Source organism: Phocoena phocoena, chromosome 8 (assembly GCF_963924675.1).
Source record: "Phocoena phocoena chromosome 8, mPhoPho1.1, whole genome shotgun sequence".
Lineage (NCBI taxonomy): Eukaryota > Metazoa > Chordata > Mammalia > Artiodactyla > Phocoenidae > Phocoena > Phocoena phocoena.
In genome coordinates, this window is record NC_089226.1 from 49,812,999 (window position 1) to 49,831,790 (window position 18,792).

At 40.3% G+C, this 18,792-nt stretch overlaps 1 protein-coding gene across 1 annotated transcript in view; it reads right to left on the bottom strand.

Annotated features, from left to right (window-relative positions):
- Window positions 1–6,690: 6,690 nt before the first annotated feature.
- ANKRD42 (ankyrin repeat domain 42) overlaps window positions 6,691–18,792 on the bottom strand; it is a 52,685-nt gene continuing 40,583 nt past the window's right edge. Inside the window, exons 10-12 of the mRNA XM_065882592.1 lie at window positions 17,838–17,964; window positions 13,724–13,868; window positions 6,691–6,780 (exon numbers count right to left, since the gene is read on the bottom strand). Coding sequence (XP_065738664.1) covers window positions 6,691–6,780; window positions 13,724–13,868; window positions 17,838–17,964 — 362 coding nt within the window. The remainder of the gene's footprint in view (window positions 6,781–13,723; window positions 13,869–17,837; window positions 17,965–18,792) is intronic.

The following is an 18,792-nucleotide window of genomic DNA, read 5'->3' on the forward strand; positions in this document are numbered from 1 at the left end:
TCTCTGTTGCCTTATTGATTTTTCTGTCTGGAAGATCTGTGTCCATTAATGACAGTGCAGTGTTAAAGTCTTATCATATTCCTGTGAATTTCTCCCTTGATGTTTGGTAGCATTTGTTTTATGAATTTAGGTACTCCTATATGGAGTGCATATATGTTAATGAGTGTACTACCCTCTTCTTGTATTGATCCTTTTATCATTATACAGTGTCCTTCTTTATCTTTCTTCATGGCCTTTGTTTTTTAAAGTCTATTTTGTCTTATATGAGTATTGCTACCCCCACTTTCTTGTCATTTCCATTTGCATGAAATATCTTTTTCCATCCCCTCATTTTCAATCTATGTGTGTCCTTCACCCTAAAGTGGATCTCCTGTAGGCAGTATATTGTAGGTTCTTGTTTTATTATCCAGTCTGCCATTCTGTGTCTTTTGATCAGAGCATTTAGTGCATTGACATTTAAAGTAATTATTGATAAATATATATTTATTGCCATTTTAAACCTTGTTTTTCAGTTGATTTTGTATTTCTTCTTTGTTCCTTTCTTCTTTTTGTGTTTCCTTTTGTGATTTGATAGTTTTCTTTTGTATTATGCCTGAGTTCCTTTCTTTTGGGTTTTTGGGAATCTATTGTATGTCTTTTTGATTTGTGGTTACTCTGGTTTTCAACTATGTTAACTGTCACTATATCTACTTGCTTTAGACTGGTAGTCATATGAGCTCAAACACATTCTAAAAGATCTACATTTCTTACTCCCCTTCCCTACATTTTGTGATTTTCATGTCTTATTTTACATCTTCATGTTTATCCTTTTCTGTTCAATCATTTTCACAGAATTTTTTGGATTGTTTTTTAACTGTGTACTGTCTTATTTAAATGATCTTCGATCCTTTTATATATTTACCTTTTCTATTGTGATTTTTCCCTTTCCTATGGATTGTTGCTTCTTTTCAATTTAGAGAAGAGCTTTCAATATTTCTTTTAAGATAGGTTTAATATTGCTGTTTACTCTCTTAGTTTTTGCTTGTCTGAGAAATTCTTTTTGTCTCCTTCTATTCTAAATGATAATCTTGCTGGGTAGAATATCCTAGGTTGCAGGTTTTTCCCTTCCAGGACTTTGAATATGTCTTGCCATTTCCTTCTGGCCAGCAAAGTTTCTGTAGAGAAATCAGCTGAGTGCTTTATATTATCCCATAGATAGCATACCTTCTGTCAGCTGTTTTGACTGAGTGATCTCCATTATTCTATCTTCCAGATCACTTATTCGTTCTTCTGCATTATTTACTTTGCTGTTTATTGCCTTTAGCTTTGGTTTTCATCTCGGCAATTGAGTTGTCTAATTTTGATTGGCTCCTCTTTACAGTTTCTAGTTCCTTGTTACAGTGATCTACATTTCTATCAATAGCATTTCTTAATTCCTTCAGCATTTTTATTACCTCCTTTTTGAACTCAGGGTCTGGTAGACTGTAGAGGTTTGTTTCACTGTTTGTCCTTTCAGGGGATTTCTCTTGTTCTTTTAATTGGGAGTAATTCCTTTGCTTCTTTTTTCTTACATTTCTCTGACTATGAATTTAGGAGAAGCGGTTATCTGCTGTGGTCTGGAAGGGCTGTTTTTATGTGGGAGCATCCCAGTGTAGCCTGCCTGAGTCCAGTATCTTTGGTGCAAGGGCTGTTTTTGGTATCGATGCTTGCCATGTCTTTCCTGTGTGTGTGCCAGCCATTATCCCCTTGATAGGGGAGTGTGATTAGTGTCATGGTGACCAGAGCCCATAATGGATGTTGAGCAAGTCCTCCTCTTTGCTCTCTGGGTGTCACAGCCCTGTCAGGGGCAGGGTCTGCTCCCCAGTTGTTGTAGTGCAGATCCCCAGATCTGGTTCTAAGCTGTGGTGTGAAGTAGGCAGGACTGGAGCACTCCCTCTGGGAGAGGAGCCACTGCATGTTCCTCCCCAGGAGCTGCCTGCCAGGACATGGGATTCTGTCATGCCGCCTGCCACCCGGTGTGTGCACCCACAAAGATCAGTGTTGCTGGCGCTGCCCTTTGGGCCCACCTCCTTTTGGGGGCCCTGGTAATAAGTTCAGAGCATACGCGCTCACCAAGCCACCAGCGCATAAACCCACTGGAGCTGCATCCCCTGAACCCGCAGTCAGCCCAGGGTGCCCTCAGGCACGCATGTGTGGTTCCAGTGAAAAGTCCGCCAGAGCAGGAACCTGCCAGAGCTGCATCCCGGCAACCACAGTGGGATGGCCAGCTATCAGTTCAGCTTTCAGCCCCACCTCCACATGCACACGCCCCCAGTTATGGTCTGGACCATGCTCCAGACCCTTTGGTCTGTCTCCATGCAACCAAACCGAGTCCTCTCCTTGGGTCTGTCTGCTGAAGCCTGAGTTTCAGCACCCAGTCGCTCTGCACACCAGCAGGCGCACATCTTGGGCTGGGAAGTGTGGTGATATGGTCAGGACCTTCTGTGTTAGTCTCTCCGTACCCTGTGGTGCCTCAGGCCAACTCCCATACCCTCCTCTTCAGCCTTTGAAGTTCCCTATCTGTCCTGGCATACCTCCCAGCTGGTGAAGGAGGTTCCCACGGTGAGGTTAGCATTCTTCCTTCACAGCTCCCTCCCAGGGGTGCAGGTCCCATCCCAGTTCCTCCTCTTCTCCCTTTTCCCTTCATCCTACCCAGTTACATGGGGATCTTTCTTGAAGCTTTGGTTGTATGAGATCTGAAAGCATTCAGTGGGTGTTCTGTGAGAACTATTCCACATATGGATGGATTTTTTGATGTATTTGTGGGAGGAGGTGAGCTCCACATCCCTCTACTTATAAAGGGGAAAAAAAATGAGGCAGTGGAAAGCACTATGGTCATCACCAACACTAAAATTAGTGATTGTCATTTTGTAGAATAGCTACATTGACTATATATATAACAGTGAATATACTAAATGATATGTATCAACTCACCTATTTTTCATCACAGTCCTCTTAGGTAGGTGGTATTATCCTCATTTTACAGCTAAAGAAACCAGGTAACTGAAGTTAAGGTCACACAGTTGTAACTTCACACAGGTGAAGTTGCCAAGATCACATGGCAGATAAGTCACAAGACTTTAACTCAAGATTTTATGTTCTTACTCGATAGTAAGAGTAATCTCCAAGTTGAGTTCTCTGAGAACTCACTGTAGTTGTGATTTGCATTTTGCTAATACTTAGCAATACTGTCTAGGCTCTTCTTTCCATGTGTCCTGGCTCCTTTTTGTCTTATGCTCCATCACCCCTGGTAGTGCTCTCATTTGCAAAGTTCAGTGACTCACTACCACCCCACATTCCAGAAGAAGAAAGGGGAAGGTGTGGGAAAGCCCTTTCCCTTTAGGGACATGACCCCTAGGGTTTTACACACCATTTTCGCTCACACTCTATTGGCCACACTTGGTATCTTAGCTGCAAAGACGACTGGGAAGTCAGTCCTTATCCTGAGCAGCCACAAGCCCAGGTAAACCCTAATACTATAGAAAAGGGGGAGAAAGAGGTATTGGGAGACATCCAGGGAACCTCTGCCACAAGGATGCATGCTTCTATTACAACACTCTTCTGGTATTTCCTACCTCACTTGTACAGAGACTAGAAATGTGGCCTTGAGAAAACAGGAGGAAGTGTAACAAACTGTTTCCAGGTTGGGATTACTTTAGAGTCATCAGGCTAGAAGGAAAAGGTAAGGCTGTGTGTAGTCCCAGAAAGTGAGAGAAATGTTGGCTTTGGGAATTCCAGAATGCAGACTCTGAAATTCCCCTCCTAAGGTTAGAATCCCAGCTCCACATTGCTATGTGACTCTGTGACTTTCTTAATCTCCATGTATGAAGTGCTGTACCTCTTTTCATATAGCTGTGGTGAGAATTAAGCAGTAATACATGTAAAGGACTTGGTACAGATCACACACATAGTAAGTGCCCAATAAATGTTGACAAATGTTTTTACTACAGATTGAAAGCCTATTGGAAACCACAGAGAAACTAACAATAATGACTAATGACTATAAAGGTTATGAAAAGGATAGGTAAATTTTTGAACACTTCCTTACAGGCCTTTGACCAGCCTAAACTGGTCTTAGCAATCAAATGCACTCGTGTCAGGGCAAACTGGTCCTGATGATACTGGGCCAAAATGGCCTGTCCATGTAAGGTACTTGCCAGGGCCTAGAGATGGGCAGTCTGGGGTATGGTAGGAAGGCTGATGCCAGTGAAGCAAGCTCAAAGCCAGCAATCAGATATTCAGAGGGAGGCAGAAACTAGATAAGTGCCCCAAGAGAGTCACACGTCTTTGCTAGCTCAAGGAAGAAAAGGGTGGGGTAGGAAAAGTGAGGGAATTGAAGTCAGAACTGAAATGAAATGCCATGGTGGTTCTTTGGTCAGCAAAGTCAAGGGAAAAGAGAAAAAAGAGAAGAAAGAATAATAAAGCCACATATTTTTCATCCTGTCCAGTCAACCTCATCTCTGTTATTCCTTTCTTATAAGGCTTGCAAGACAAAACAATGGTTGAATTCTAAAGCAGATTATTTAAATGTATATTTTTGGCAAACATGCGTTACGTTTTTTTTTTCTTTTTACGAAAGCTGATTTTCATTTTATGTAAACTTCCCTGGAGATATTTGGTTGTTATTGTAAAAAGTTGTCCTTTTCTAAAACTTACTTACTTGTCTTTGTTTCCTAAGTTCAGATTTTTTAAAACTCAAGTCATTTGACATACACATGGCCAATAGGCACATGAAAAGATGCTCAACATCGCTAATCATTAGAGAAATGCAAATCAACACTGCAATGAGGTACCACCTCACACCCGTCAGAATGGCAACATTTGTAGTGAGGTGGATGGACCTAGAGACTGTCATAGGGTAAAGTAAGTCAGAAAGAGGAAAACAAATAACCATATGCTAACACATATATATATGGAATCTAAAAAAAAAAAATGGTCATGAAGAACCTAGGGGCAGGACGGGAATAAAGACGCAGACCTACTAGAGAAGGGACTTGAGGACAGGAGGAGGTGGAAGGGTAAGCTGTGACAAAGTGAGAGAGTGGCATGGACATATATACACTACCAAACGTAAAATAGATAGTGGGAAGCAGCCGCATAGCACAGGGAGATCAGCTTGGTGCTTTGTGACCACCTAGAGGGGTGGGATAGGGAGGGTGGGAGGGAGACCCAAGAGGGAGGAGATATGGGGATGTATGTATATGTATAGCTGATTCACTTTGTTATAGCAGAAACTAACACAACACTCACTGTAAAGCAATTATACTCCAATAAAGATGTTAAAAAAATGTAGACACAATAAAAAAAAATCTACAAATAACAAATGCTGGAGAGGGTCTGGAGAAAAGTGAACTGTCCTACACTGTTAGTTGGAATGTAAACTGATGCAGCCACTGTGGTAAACAGTATGGAGGTGCCTTCAAAAAACTACAGATAGAGCTACCATATGATCCAGCAGTCCCACTCCTGGGCATATTCCCAGACAAAACTATAATTCAAAAAGATACATGTACCCCTATGTTCATAGCACTATTCACAATAGCCAAGACATGGAAACAACCTAAGTGTCCATCAAGATCTGAATGGATAGGGCTTCCCTGGTGGCGCAGTGGTTGGGAGTTTGCCTGCCGATGCAGGGGACACGGGTTCACGCCCCGGTCTGGGAAGAAGAGCCCACATGCTGCGGAGCAGCTGGGCCCGTGAGCCATGGCTGCTGAGCCTGCACATCTGGAACCTGTGCTCTGCAACGGGAGAGGCCACAACAGTGAGAGGCCTGCATACCGTTAAAAAAAAAAAGAACTGAATGGATAAAGAAGATGTGGTATAAATCCACAATGGAATACTACTCAGCCATAAAAAAGAATGAAATAATGCCATTCGCAGCAACATTTGCTTCATACTAAATGAAGTAAATCAGAGAAAGACATATATGATACCACTTATATGTGGTATCTAAAATATGACACAAATAAACTTATTTACCAAGCAAATACAGACTCACTAACACAGAACAAACTTGTGGTTGCCAAGGGAGGAGAAAGGTGGAGGAGGGATGGATTGGGATGCAAACTATTAAATATAGAATGGATAAACAAATAAGATACTAGTGTATAGCACAGGGAACTATATTCAATATCCTGTGATAAACCATAATGGAAAAGAACGTGTGTGTGTATAGCTGAATCACTTTGCTGTACAGCAGAAATTAACATTATATATCTATACTTCAATAAAATAAATTTTTTTTAAAAAATCAAGTCATTTGAAAAGTTGGGAGAAAAGCTATACCTACACTAGTAAGAGAGTACTCTACAGAAAGTAAAAGAAATATAATTCTATTATGAAGCCATAATAGAACTTCTAATAATCTTTATAACTAGACCTTTTGATTACTGTGTTATCTTATATTGTAAAGTTTATGTCAATACTTGCAAAATTACTCATAAATCTAGAGTTTTGACTTGCCTACATAAATATATAAAAAATATATTGGGAGGGGGAATACAACTGAGTCCATGTAATTTTAATCCGTTTGACATTATACATTTCTGCCTTCAGAATTGGAATGACAGCATGTCTGAGTAATTCTGAGAAGAATTTATAGATTTACATTTATATCAATTTAAAAAGAAAAGAAAAATCAAGCAGGTTTATTTAAAGTTATTTCACTGATTAGTACCTTTTCACAAAAACTCCCCCAGAAGACACCTTTTTCTTCACTCGCCTCTTCTCTTTGCTTGACTCACAAGGAGGGTCATCTTCCTACAAAGAAAAAGAGAACCAAATAAGATTTCTATGCTAGACACATTTTCGTCTTTCTACGTTACTGTTCCAAAAGAAAAAATTTAACCATGACATTTTCAACTCTGGTTTACATTTCTTTTAGAATTGTGTGTAAATACTTACATCAGAAGCACCAGTTCATATTGTGCTGATTCATCAGACTACCTTTACCTCATACATCCCCCACACAGAACACCTTGTTGTTTCTGCTTCTATTTTAGACCAACATTTTACAACATATTACTAAACAAAATAACACAAAGCATTAGCATGGCATCCTCTGGATTCTTTGCAAGCCCCATTCTGTTAGGAATCACATTTCCTGGATCCTGTATTTCCTTCTCTGTTCACAAAACATCCCTCAACTGCTCTTGTCTCTTTCACTTTGCCCTGCCACACACTGTTTCTGAATATTTCTCATCCGTTGTGGTACTCTCAGTACCTAGCACAGAAGATTCTCAATAAATGCTCTGGGAAGGAGTAAGAGAGGACTAGAAACACAGTGGATACTCACTAGATGTCAGTCATCTTTGAATAATTCTTCTAGTCAGAAAAGTGCTCTGCACCCAGTTGGGCAGGAGAGATCTGAATGCAGGAGTTTCAGGAACATCACAAGGCCACATGTCTATCAGGAGAGCCCCTGGCTGGAGGTAGGATTCCCCAAGGTGTTCCCACCTACACCTTTGCTAACGAGGTCAGTCAGCTTAACTCATAGAAGTGTGTGAACATAGAAGCAAACTGCTGTTTTTCCACCACCCAGGAAAACAGAACCACACACGTTCCCTCCCCCTTGAGAGAGGAATAGATGGGGAATCTGCTGGCCCTCCCATAGAGTGGCCAGGCACTGGTGAGCACAGGGCAACATGATGGTCCCTTCTCTTGAAAAAGCTTACCAACCAGTCTGAAGACCAGGAACAACAAACCTTTTACTGGGGCTTAGCATATGGTACCCACTGTATTTCATACTTTATATATAAAACAAGGTGAAATAGGTTGTATTAACAACATTTTACAGATACAAGGACAGAAGTCAAAGACATTAATCAACTTTTCCCAAGGTCACAAAACTAAGTAAATGGCAGGATTCAAATCCAAATTTTGTCCAACACCAAAGTTCATGTTGTAACCATTCCTCCATCCTGTCTTCCAGCAAAAAATTGCTCATTCAGTTCCTAAAACTACACTGTATACTGTGTATACTGTGCTACAGGTACACAAAAAGGAATGAGATCTGGTTCCCACTCAGGAGTCTGTGGTGGAATAGCAGATACAAAAGAGGTGCTCAGTTCACTCCCCAGCTTTCAAGAGGTCCTCAAGATCATTAGGGGATGAATGCAATAATGTCTATGAAAGAACACTGAGGTAGGGCAGGAGTTTATTAACCTCATCCAACTAGATAGATAGAATTAGAGAAAGAATATAGAAAATGTAGGAAAAGAGAGGAAGCTACTTGTCAGAGGTAGCCAATTTTCTAGTGCTTAATAGAGTTACCAGACTTTCAGAAACAGTTAATATTTACTTTCCTTTACTTTTCATATATGCTAACTCCTGAAGGAGTTTAAACAATCCCAAATACTCTAGAAATAGTGGTCAAATACCAAAGCATCTACTAACATCAAATATGTACGTTGTTCTACCAAACCAAGCAAGCCTTACTATAAACTAGTTCAAAAGAAAATATGTGCTTGGCACTCAACAGGCCTCCAGTAAGTGTTCGTTGAAAGTTCCAAACTTCCAAATTCCAGAAGTTTCTGCATTGGGGGAACATTCTTCACCAAGATTAGTCATTTCCTCTTCCTCATCATAAATTATAGACAGAAACATATTTCTCCCTAATATGTGTTTTCTCCCAAACTCAGGAAAAGAGAACTGCAATACTGAGATATTAAACACATGATTCATGGTGCGGTGCTTAGACACCTAAAGCAATTCTAAGTGTAAATTAAACCACCACCCCTATGTGAAAATGTATATATTTTAAATACTAACCGGTTTCCATCTGAAAGAATTTACAGGTTTGTTGAAGAGATTAATAATACTGCGTGAAACTGTTGACAGGTTATGTGTCTACAAATTATTGCCTGGGTATATGGAATTCTTGTTTTTAAAACAATTTCATGCAATCTGGTAAGTTTTGGGAAGCATACACAACTAAAGGGAGATAAATCCCACTTTGATTACCAGAACAGTCTCTCATCAGAGTGTCAAAGCAGTAACCAATAGAGAGAGAGAAATCACAAACTTCTAGAACTTCCTTAGACTAACAGCTCAGATTGGATAAACTCACTTAAGCCCTCAGATTGCTCCAAGGACCCTTACAGGCTCACAGGCTAGGATGTCAGAGGACAGGGAGAAGCCCAGCAGAGATAGAAAACAAGGGTAAGTTAAACACAGAAGTATTCATAGAATATTACCAGTTCCAGGTTGGCTGTTCCTGATTAGCAAGCATGGCCCAAAGCTTTAGACCAACGACTTCTCGAATGATACTGGTTTTGGAGATGGAAGCTATGAGGAGTTCAGTGCTGCATCAATCTGTAGACAGACATCTCTACCAAAGCTATTATAGTTCCCATCTAGTTTACGTTTTTTAAGTAAACATTTTTATTTAAGTACAATACACCTATCAAAGAGCACCCCGAAAAGTGTACAGTGTGATGAATTTTTACAAAGTGAAAACACCCAATGTGACCACAACTGAAATCAAGAAATTGAACAAGAAACTGAACATTACCTGTATCCCAGAATCATCCATTTGCCTCCTCCCAGGCACTATTAACTTGATTTATTTTACGTATTTGGGGACTGCATGGTATCATACTGTAGTTTTCTTTTGCTCAGCATTATGTTTGTGAAATTGACCCATAGTGATGTGTAGAGCAGTAATTCATACATTTCCATTGCTTTATAATATTCCATGGTATGATTATACCAAAATGTATTTATTCTTACTGTTGATAGAATTTTTTATCCAGTTTGGGGGATATTTATACTAATGCTAATATGAATATTCTTGTTCATGTCTTTTGGTGCCCATCTGTGTACATCAAGAGACATGTACTCATTGCACTGGGAACTGAGTCACAGATGTATATATGTTCAGCTGTACTCAATATGGCCAAACAATTGTCCCAAGTGATTTAAAATCAATTTACACTCCACCAGTGGTGAATAAGAGTTCCACTTGCTCCACATCCCCATCAATACTTGGTAATGTCTGTTTTGTATTGTTTTAGCCATTTTGGTGGTATATTGACATCTTGTTGGGTGTTAATTTATATTTGTGATAACTAATAATTCTGGTAACACTTCTGAGTACACTTTCACGTTTATTGGCCACTTGTATATCTTATTTTGTAAAGCGCCTGATCATGTCTTGCCCGGTTTTTTACTGGGTTGTCTGTCTTTTTCATACTGGTTTGTGTAAGTTCTTTGTGCTTTTGGATAGAAGGAAGGAAAATAAGGAAGGAGATATATTTTCCTACTCTTTGGCTTGCCTTTATTAATGTTGCCCTTGATAAAGTGAAGTCTTATTTTAATAAAGTCGAATCTATCAATTTTTTTTCTACCCCAAGGTCACAAAGATATCCCACTGTGTTATCTTTTGGAAGCTTCATCACCTCAACTTTGTATTTAAGACATATCTTGAAATAAATGTTTGAATTACTGTATATAATTCCAATATAAGTAACATTTTATCAAATTACTATAAATTTTATATTTAAATTTTCATAAATAAATTCACTTATTTGAAGACCTAACATCAAAAATTTTAAAGACCGGGCTTCCCTGGTGGCACAGTGGTTAAGAGTCTGCCTGCTAATGCAGGGGACATGGGTTTAAGCCCTGGTCTGGGAGGATCCCACATGCTGCGGAGCGACTGGGCCCGTGAGCCACAACTACTGAGCCTGCGAGTCTGGAGCCTGTGCTCCGCAACAAGAGAGGCCGCGATAGTGAGAGGCCCGCGCACTGTGATGAAGAGTGGCCCCCACCTGCCACAACTGGAGAAAGCCCTCACACAGAAATGAAGACCCAACACAGCAAAAATAAATAAATAAAATTAATAAACTCCTACCCCCAACATCATCTTTTAAAAAAAATTTTTAAAGACCAATTTTTCAAACTAAATCTTCTCATAAGCACAGTGAGTGAGCTGGAAGGGCAAAGGGGCTATACTGGCAGTAACGAGTGTCACTAAAAGGGGGTTAAGGCAGTTAGGTTCAAATCATGGCTGCCCATCTAACAAGCTGTGTGACTTTACGCGAATTCCTTATTTTCTCTGAGATTTGGTTTGTTATTTGTAAAATGAAGAAAATAACATCTGCCAGATAAAAAGTTCCTGGCACTGAGCGCAACACATAGCAAGTACTCAGTAACTGTTGATGATGATGATGCTATTAATCAAGGCAAGTTAGATCTCACAGAATTTAAATTTTCAGTGCTGTGTGTAAAGTAGCCAATTGAACTATAATACAAATGATGAGGTGCCCTCAGAGCAGTACAAAGTGCTTGCTGAAAGGAGGACAGATCATTTGTGGTCAAGGGGGTTAGGACAAGGTTGATGAACAAGATGGTTCCTAAAGAGGATTTTGAGAGGCAGAGTTGACAAAAGGCTTCAAAGTATAAGGACAAAACGAGCAAAGGCTTGGGGGTGGGAAAGTGTGGGGCAAGTTCAGAAAAGGTAGGCGATGTGTAGGAGAATAGAAAATAAGGCTGGTGAAGTGGGTTAATGCAGGCTGAGACAATATGTGAGAAAGCACTATAAAAATGTATTATTATCAAAACCAGTTATTATTATTATAAAAAACCTATTTAAGTGCATTATGTCAGACTATCCTAGGAATTTTTTTTCTGGCTAAAAATTATGCTCTTGCAGATTCTTTCATAGGGGAAAAAGTCATATGCAATCATAGGTCCTTACCAGAAGGTGGCAGGAGAGATTTAGTCAGAGCTTCTTGAAGCCTCTATATAAATGAGCACTGAATCAAAAGTTCATTCTATTTATACTTTACATATTTAGACTCCACAATAAACTAATTCCTCCTCCTTTCAGATGCATAGGGCTACACACATTTATCCACTGACTGTTTATACAACTCAAATGTAGAAAATTGAAAGAAAGGAAAAAAAAGAAAAGGCTATGAGGAAGGGAGAATACCATGAATACTAGTAGACAGAAAATACCTCAGGAGTTCTACACAGTATTTCATCTAACATCAATACCATCCCATGAGGTAGGTGTTATCCTCATTTTAAAGATGAGGAAATTGAGACCCAGAAGCTTTTGCAGAACAGAAAATAAGCAGCTGCCATTAGAGGTCAGTGACATTTGCTCATTTACAAAAACTCGTGTAACCTACCGCAAAAACCGTGAAAAACGATGGGCCCAGAGTACAGGGACCTCGAGTCAGCGCTCCTGAAAGCTACACATTGTTGGTAGAGAGCAAGGTCTTAGGAAGGATGTGCTCTATTAGTGTATGACATCAAACCACCCTGGGAACAGACATTTCTGGGCAAGAAAAGAATAATTTTAAATAGCTAAAAACCAAAAATTTTCTATGTAGACCATCAATCTGGATTGACTCAAAAGGCGTGCAGCTTGGGTGATCTCCAAAAGATCTAGGCAGCTAGCTAGCGAAGAACAATGTATGTTCTTGCCTCTGAGGAGACTAGAATAGGCAGAGTTCCTGCCACAAGGTGGAGAGGGAGCGGATCTGGAGTGTCAGTGGTAGTTTATAAAAGGTGTATGTCCGCTAGCCAACACCACATGACTGCCCCAGCCAGCCTCTCCAAACGTGGTATAAGATGGTCACTGCAAAAATGAAGATAATGGATTATGATGATTATTTCTATCCCTTGGAAAATTAAGCACTGGTGAGATACCAAAACCCAGAGAAAGTGAATTTGCATACAGAAATACACACGTTTGCAGATGAACAGAATGTTGTCTAATATGAGACCAAACCATTAATAGCGGCTTCCTCTGGAGAGTGGAACTTGATATGGGGAGGAGCATCTGCCCTGTTTTTAACATTTTACAATAAGCACATATATTAATACTTTTTAAGTGGTTATTAAAGAGACTAATGATTACCTTGTACAAAATAAAAAGAAGCCAGGAAGTTTTTATTATATATCATATTTGAGGTGATGTAGATCTGGAACAAAATTAACTTACCCACGAGGACTGAAGAAAAAAATTCCCTATGGAAGGAAAATATGAAACGTACCTGAATCTCTACACTATGTCACATGAACTGTCCACAAAGGCCACATCTTCAGAGCAGGAGAGAGTGAGGGCCAAAGTTTCCCTGGTGAGCTTTCTGCCTGCTCTACTGAGACTGGATGGCCTGAAATGCAAGCACCACTGGGGGTTTCTTGCTGTCACTTTCACTCTATTTTCTATACTCCACCTGCTTTTCTTCATTTGTTCTTTGTTATCTGTTTCTCATGTCAGTTTCTTTTTAGAGCAGTTTATTTTGGATATTTAGAATTAAAACATACATACTCCATAGCTGTCTCAGAATTCTTATTGATTACTCTGCTTATAAAATTTTTTTCCTTACATGATACAATAATAATAAAACTTACTGCACACATATGAACCAGGTTGCTATTCCAACTGATAGGTAGGTACATAGACACATATGTATGTGTATATAGTTTTATAGAGTAATGTATGTGTGTGTATATATATATATATATATGTATGTGTATATGTATATTCCTTTACTCCTTACTCCTAGAAAATACGTTATTAACTCCAATTTACAAATAAGGCAAAGAGAGGTTAAATGACTTGTCCAAACCAAAAAGGGCTGCAGCCAGGATTTAAACCCAAATAGCCCCCTCCAAAGCTGGTACTCTTAGCTACTCTTGTATACTACTTCTTGAGAAAGATAAATGTGTTAAGAAGGATACCAACCACAGCCGCAAAGTTGGGAACCTGAGTTTTTTCCAGCATCTCCCTGAGTTGATCCACCTCTGCTCGATACTCATCCAGCTGACATTCTAATTTTTCTCTGCGTAGTCGTTCATACTCTAGGTGGCCCTGCAGCTCTTTGATAGTCCTGTCAAAAAAATTTGGTTTCAATCAATCTCCAATATCAACTAGCAATTATTTTTGGTAATAGTGAAAAGTATCCATACATTATATACATTATATTTAAGGCAAATAAAACAAAGAAAGCATTTTTTCAACAAATATATACTGAGAGTGTACTATGAGCCAGCACTGATCTATACATACTGGAGATAAAAGCAGTGAACAAAACAGGCCACATCTACCCTTGTGGGGCCTACCTTGGCAGCAGTGGTGGAAGACAGTAAAATAAATAAGTAAATACATGTATTTCAATATAAGTAAGTAAATATAAGTATGTTGGAAGGTGATAAATGCTAAGGGAGAAAAAAATAAAGCAAGAAAATAATAGAAATGTTGTTGAGGAGGGGGTTAATACCCCATATACAATGACCAGGGAAGGCCTTACTGAGAAGGGGGCTTGTGAGCAAAGTCCAAAAGGAAATAAGAGATAATCAAGTAGACATCTGGGGTACGAGCATCCCAGACAGAGAGAATAGCAAGTGCAAAGGCCCTAAGGCAGAAGAACACGTGGTGAACTCGAAGAAAGAAGCCAGTGTGGCTGGAGTAGTCAGGTAAAAGGGAGCCAGAACAAGTAGGGCCTGGTAAGTCGCAACAAGGACTTGGCTTTTACTCTGAGTGAAATGGGAAGCCATTAGAGGATCTCAACAGAGAAACGGCATGCTCTAACTTAAATGTCTTTTGCTTTGTTTAGCTTTGTTTTTTTTAATGATGTAAAATTTACTTTGAGTGAATTACACAAATATCTAGTTTAAACAATTCAATGAGTTTCCACTAATGCATCCACCATGACTACCAAGATACAAAATACTTCCATCATCTCAGAAAGTTCCTTCATGCCCTTCCCAGGCAACCCTCACTTCGCAGAGGTAACCACACTTCTGAATACCTATCGTGTTAGATTAGTTTTGTCTCTGCTTGTAAATGAAGTTGTACATTATATTCATTTGTGTGCCTGGCTTCTTTCAGTCAACAATATGTGAGATTTATCTGACTTAGGTTTTAGCATGATGAACAGACTGCAGGGGATGAGGATGGGGGGTGAGGGAGCAGGGACAGGAAGTTGGGAAACATATCAGGAAGATGTTAAAATATACCCAGACAAGTGATGCTAGGACTGGAACCAGGGTTTCTTTCTGCCTTATTGCTGGATGGTGAGGGCACCAGAACTCCCAAGGCATGTTGAGTTGGATGTCAGGTCTGAAGGAGGGCAATCTAAGAGTATACAGTAGTAGCCCTGGTATGGAAGTGAGTGGGGTTGAGGTTGGAGATAGGAAAGAAGAACATTAACTGTGGAAACCTAGAATTCAGCAAATGAGAAGAGAAAATCAGCCCCAGGACAGAATAACACAACCACGTTTTGCTGTATTCTGGGTTTCATCTAACCAATCAATAACGACAAAGGCAAAAGGACATCTCTCAAACTAATACTTATCCAGGTTTCCTTTACAATTAGATATAAGATCAGGAGTTTGTACCCAAAGAATAAACGTCTTCAGATGTACTCAACACAAAGTGAGAAACACATACTAGAGAAGAAGTAAAGCTTACTCAGAGGAAACACTGCAGTCTCAGCTAATAAGAAACTACAATCTGGCACAAAGCCTAAAGCAATCTTTATAAAAAAAAAAATCCTGCTCAAATGACTTACATCAATATAATAACCATTTCACACTGAAATGTGAACATTAGAATTAAACGTTCCATTAAAGACTATTATTAAAATTGTAATGACCTTGGATAATAGGTTTGGAGTCATACAGACTCAGACACAAATCCTGGCTCCACCCCCCACGCTTAGTCCTCCCTTTGTGACTTCATGCGAGTTACTTGTAAATTCAGTCTTGGTTTCCTAATCCACGTACCGAGATAATAGCTAATGGAGCTGTGAAGACTGCATGAAACAATATATACAAGAGGCTTATACAGTGCCTACCATACAGTAGTGCTCAGAAGTACTACAAGCATCCCTAGCAGTAGTACAGTAATATGTCTTGGAAGAGAAGTAAAGGGAACAAAATTTAAAGCTCATTATCTAGGAAATAATTGCTCTACTGTGAAGTACTTTTCTAGACTACAAGGGAGCTAAGAACTTTCGGCTAGGTTCTTAGGCAGAGGCCAATACTAAAAATATTCTACATCTCAAACACTTTAATCAATACAGAGGCAGTCAGGAATTCCCTGGCGGTCCAGTGGTTAGGACTCCACGCTTCCCTTGCAGGGGGCACGGGTTCAATCCCCGGTCAAGGAACTAAGATCCCGCATGCTGTGCAATGCAGCCAAAATATACATACCTACATACATATATATATATATATATATATATAGAGAGAGAGAGAGAGAGAGAGAGAGAGAGAGAGAGAGGCAGGCAGTGGACAGCACTTATGAGATACCAAGGAGGCCCCTGATTAAAAAAAAGAAAATTTCTTTTTGGTCTACCACAACTTCCTAGTGCCTAATATCCCATTAAGAGACAGAGTATTTTGGCTTAAGATTTTGTCTTCTGTTCAAACTCCCAAGTACCCATCTTATCAAAGATTTAGATGTTACTCTGAATACATTTACCAGACCTCTTACTGAGATTAAATTCAGAAGAGGGTGAATGCAAGAGAAACAGGAGGTTCTAAGAGTATGAGGGAAAGAGACCCAACCAAAGGAAAGGGCAGGGGAAGTAGAGAATCCATGTGCACTGCTCTTTACAGACCCTTGTTCTGATTAAACTACAAGTCTCCCCTCCTGTCTCCCTGTGTTCCCTGTCCACTGTGGAAAGCAGAGACAAGCAAAGAGGCAGTGGGAGGAAATAAGCACTTGGCATCCTCTATCCCAGCAGCCATTAATTAACTAGAGAGGTACCATATGTACCGAGAGCCAATTTCAGGTGCAGGAAGTGAAAAGTGAGGGAATATGCAGGCGTTCTGAGGGGTGCCACTGTCCGTGAACACAGGACTAGGTTGGTGACTTGTGAGCAAGCAGTCCAATTCGATAGGGATGGCTAGAGACTGTGTTGGTTGAAAAGCTCAAAGTAACTGTGGTCTCAAAAAAACAAAGGGGCTTCCCTGGTGGCGCAGTGGTTGAGAGTCCGCCTGCCAATGCAGGGGATATGGGTTCGTGCCTCGGTCCGGGAAGATCCCACATGCCGCGGTGCAGCTGGGCCCGTGGGCCATGGCAGCTGAGCCTGCGCGTCCGGAGCCTGTGCTCCGTAAGAGCAGAGGCGACGGCAGTGAGAGGCCCGTGTACCGCAAAAAAAAAAAAAAAAACAGACAAAAAAACGAAAACAGGAACTCTTCTTAGCATTTTAGTTTTGCAAGACAAAAAGTTCTGGAGGATGGTTGTACAAAAATGTGGAATGTACTTAACACTACTGAATTCTGCCTTAAAAGTGGTTAAGATATATGTTATGCTTATGTGTATTTTACCACAATTTTTTTTTAATTTTTAAAAAATTAAAAAAAATTTTTTTTTAATTGGTGCACAAGTTTTTGGCACCACAACGAAGACCTGTGTTGGGTCTTTGTTGCTGCGCGCAGGCTTTCCCTAGTTGCGGCAAGTGGAGGCTACTCTTTGTTGCGGAGCACAGGCTTCTCACTACGGTGGCTTCTCTTGTTGCAGAGCACAGGCTCTAGGCACGCGGGCTTCAGCAGTTGTGGTGCACGGGCTTAGTTACTCCGCGGCATGTGGGATCTTCCCGTCCCAGGGCTCAAACCCATGTCCCCTGCACTAGCAGGTGGATTCTTAACCACTGTGCCACCAGGAAAGTCCCTTACCACAATTTTAAAAAAATCTTAACACCTTCTCCATCTGGAGGCTTAGGAGGAAAACAGGTTGGAGACTCACACCCTTTGGTGGGGATGAAAAAATAAGTTGTTAATCAACAAACCCTCACGTGGCATTTAGAAAGGTAAGTAAAAACAAACCATCAAAGTTATGAGGACATTACTTTTCAGACTCAAGCTGTTCTTTCTTCTGCTTTAGATCTTCTTCTGTTATGCCTCCCAAGTGTTTATAGTTGCTCTCTGCAATTTCCAGGAGGTGTCTCAATTCTACAATTTTCTTATAAGCTCTCACTGCAAGACAGAGTTGAACAGGAACCTAGTTTAGACAGATAACAGCTCATGAGCTCACAGGATGCTGGTCCTGGAGCATACTCTTCCTCTAAAGCCAGTGTCTGCATGGTCAGTGTCTGTATGGTTCGGGGAAGGAGATGGAGGGAGGGTGGTGTCTATATAGAAGGACACATATCAGTAGCAGAGTATTAGGGTGAACAAGCAGTGAAATATCTAAATGGAGGATTCTGTTCCTGCTGTTGGAGGATATATCACTGTTATGACTATTAATACCAGGGAAAGGAAGGGAAAGGGAGGGGAGGGGAGGGGAGGGGAGGGGAGGGAAGCTGGCTAGCAGTGTTTTAGGACTAGTTATATATTACAGGACCATGCACAATCTATTTATGTCAGAAAATTAGAAAAACTGAAATATGCTTGATTTATTTATGATAAATCAGAACTAATCCAGCCCCCCAATTTTATGATTAGTCACTTGTAATATCTAGGCAAGAGGATATTGAGAAAGAAGTGTGTTAAGAGCTACCTTGAGCTATTCTCCAGCTATCAAAACCATGATTTTTTCTAGCCTTTGTGGTACAAGTTCTCAACCTGGGGTGATTTTCTCCTCCAAGGAACACTTGGCAATATCTGGAGACCTTTTACTTGTTAAACCTCGGGGGATGGAGGGAAACAGACTATTGGCATGTAGAGGCTCAGGATGCTACTAAATATCTTAAAATGCACAGGTGGGCCCCCCTCAACAAGTAAGTATCTGGCCCAAAATGTCAATAACACAGAAGCTGAGAAACTCTGCTTTACAACCAGGTTAGCAAATCACAGCCTCTTCTC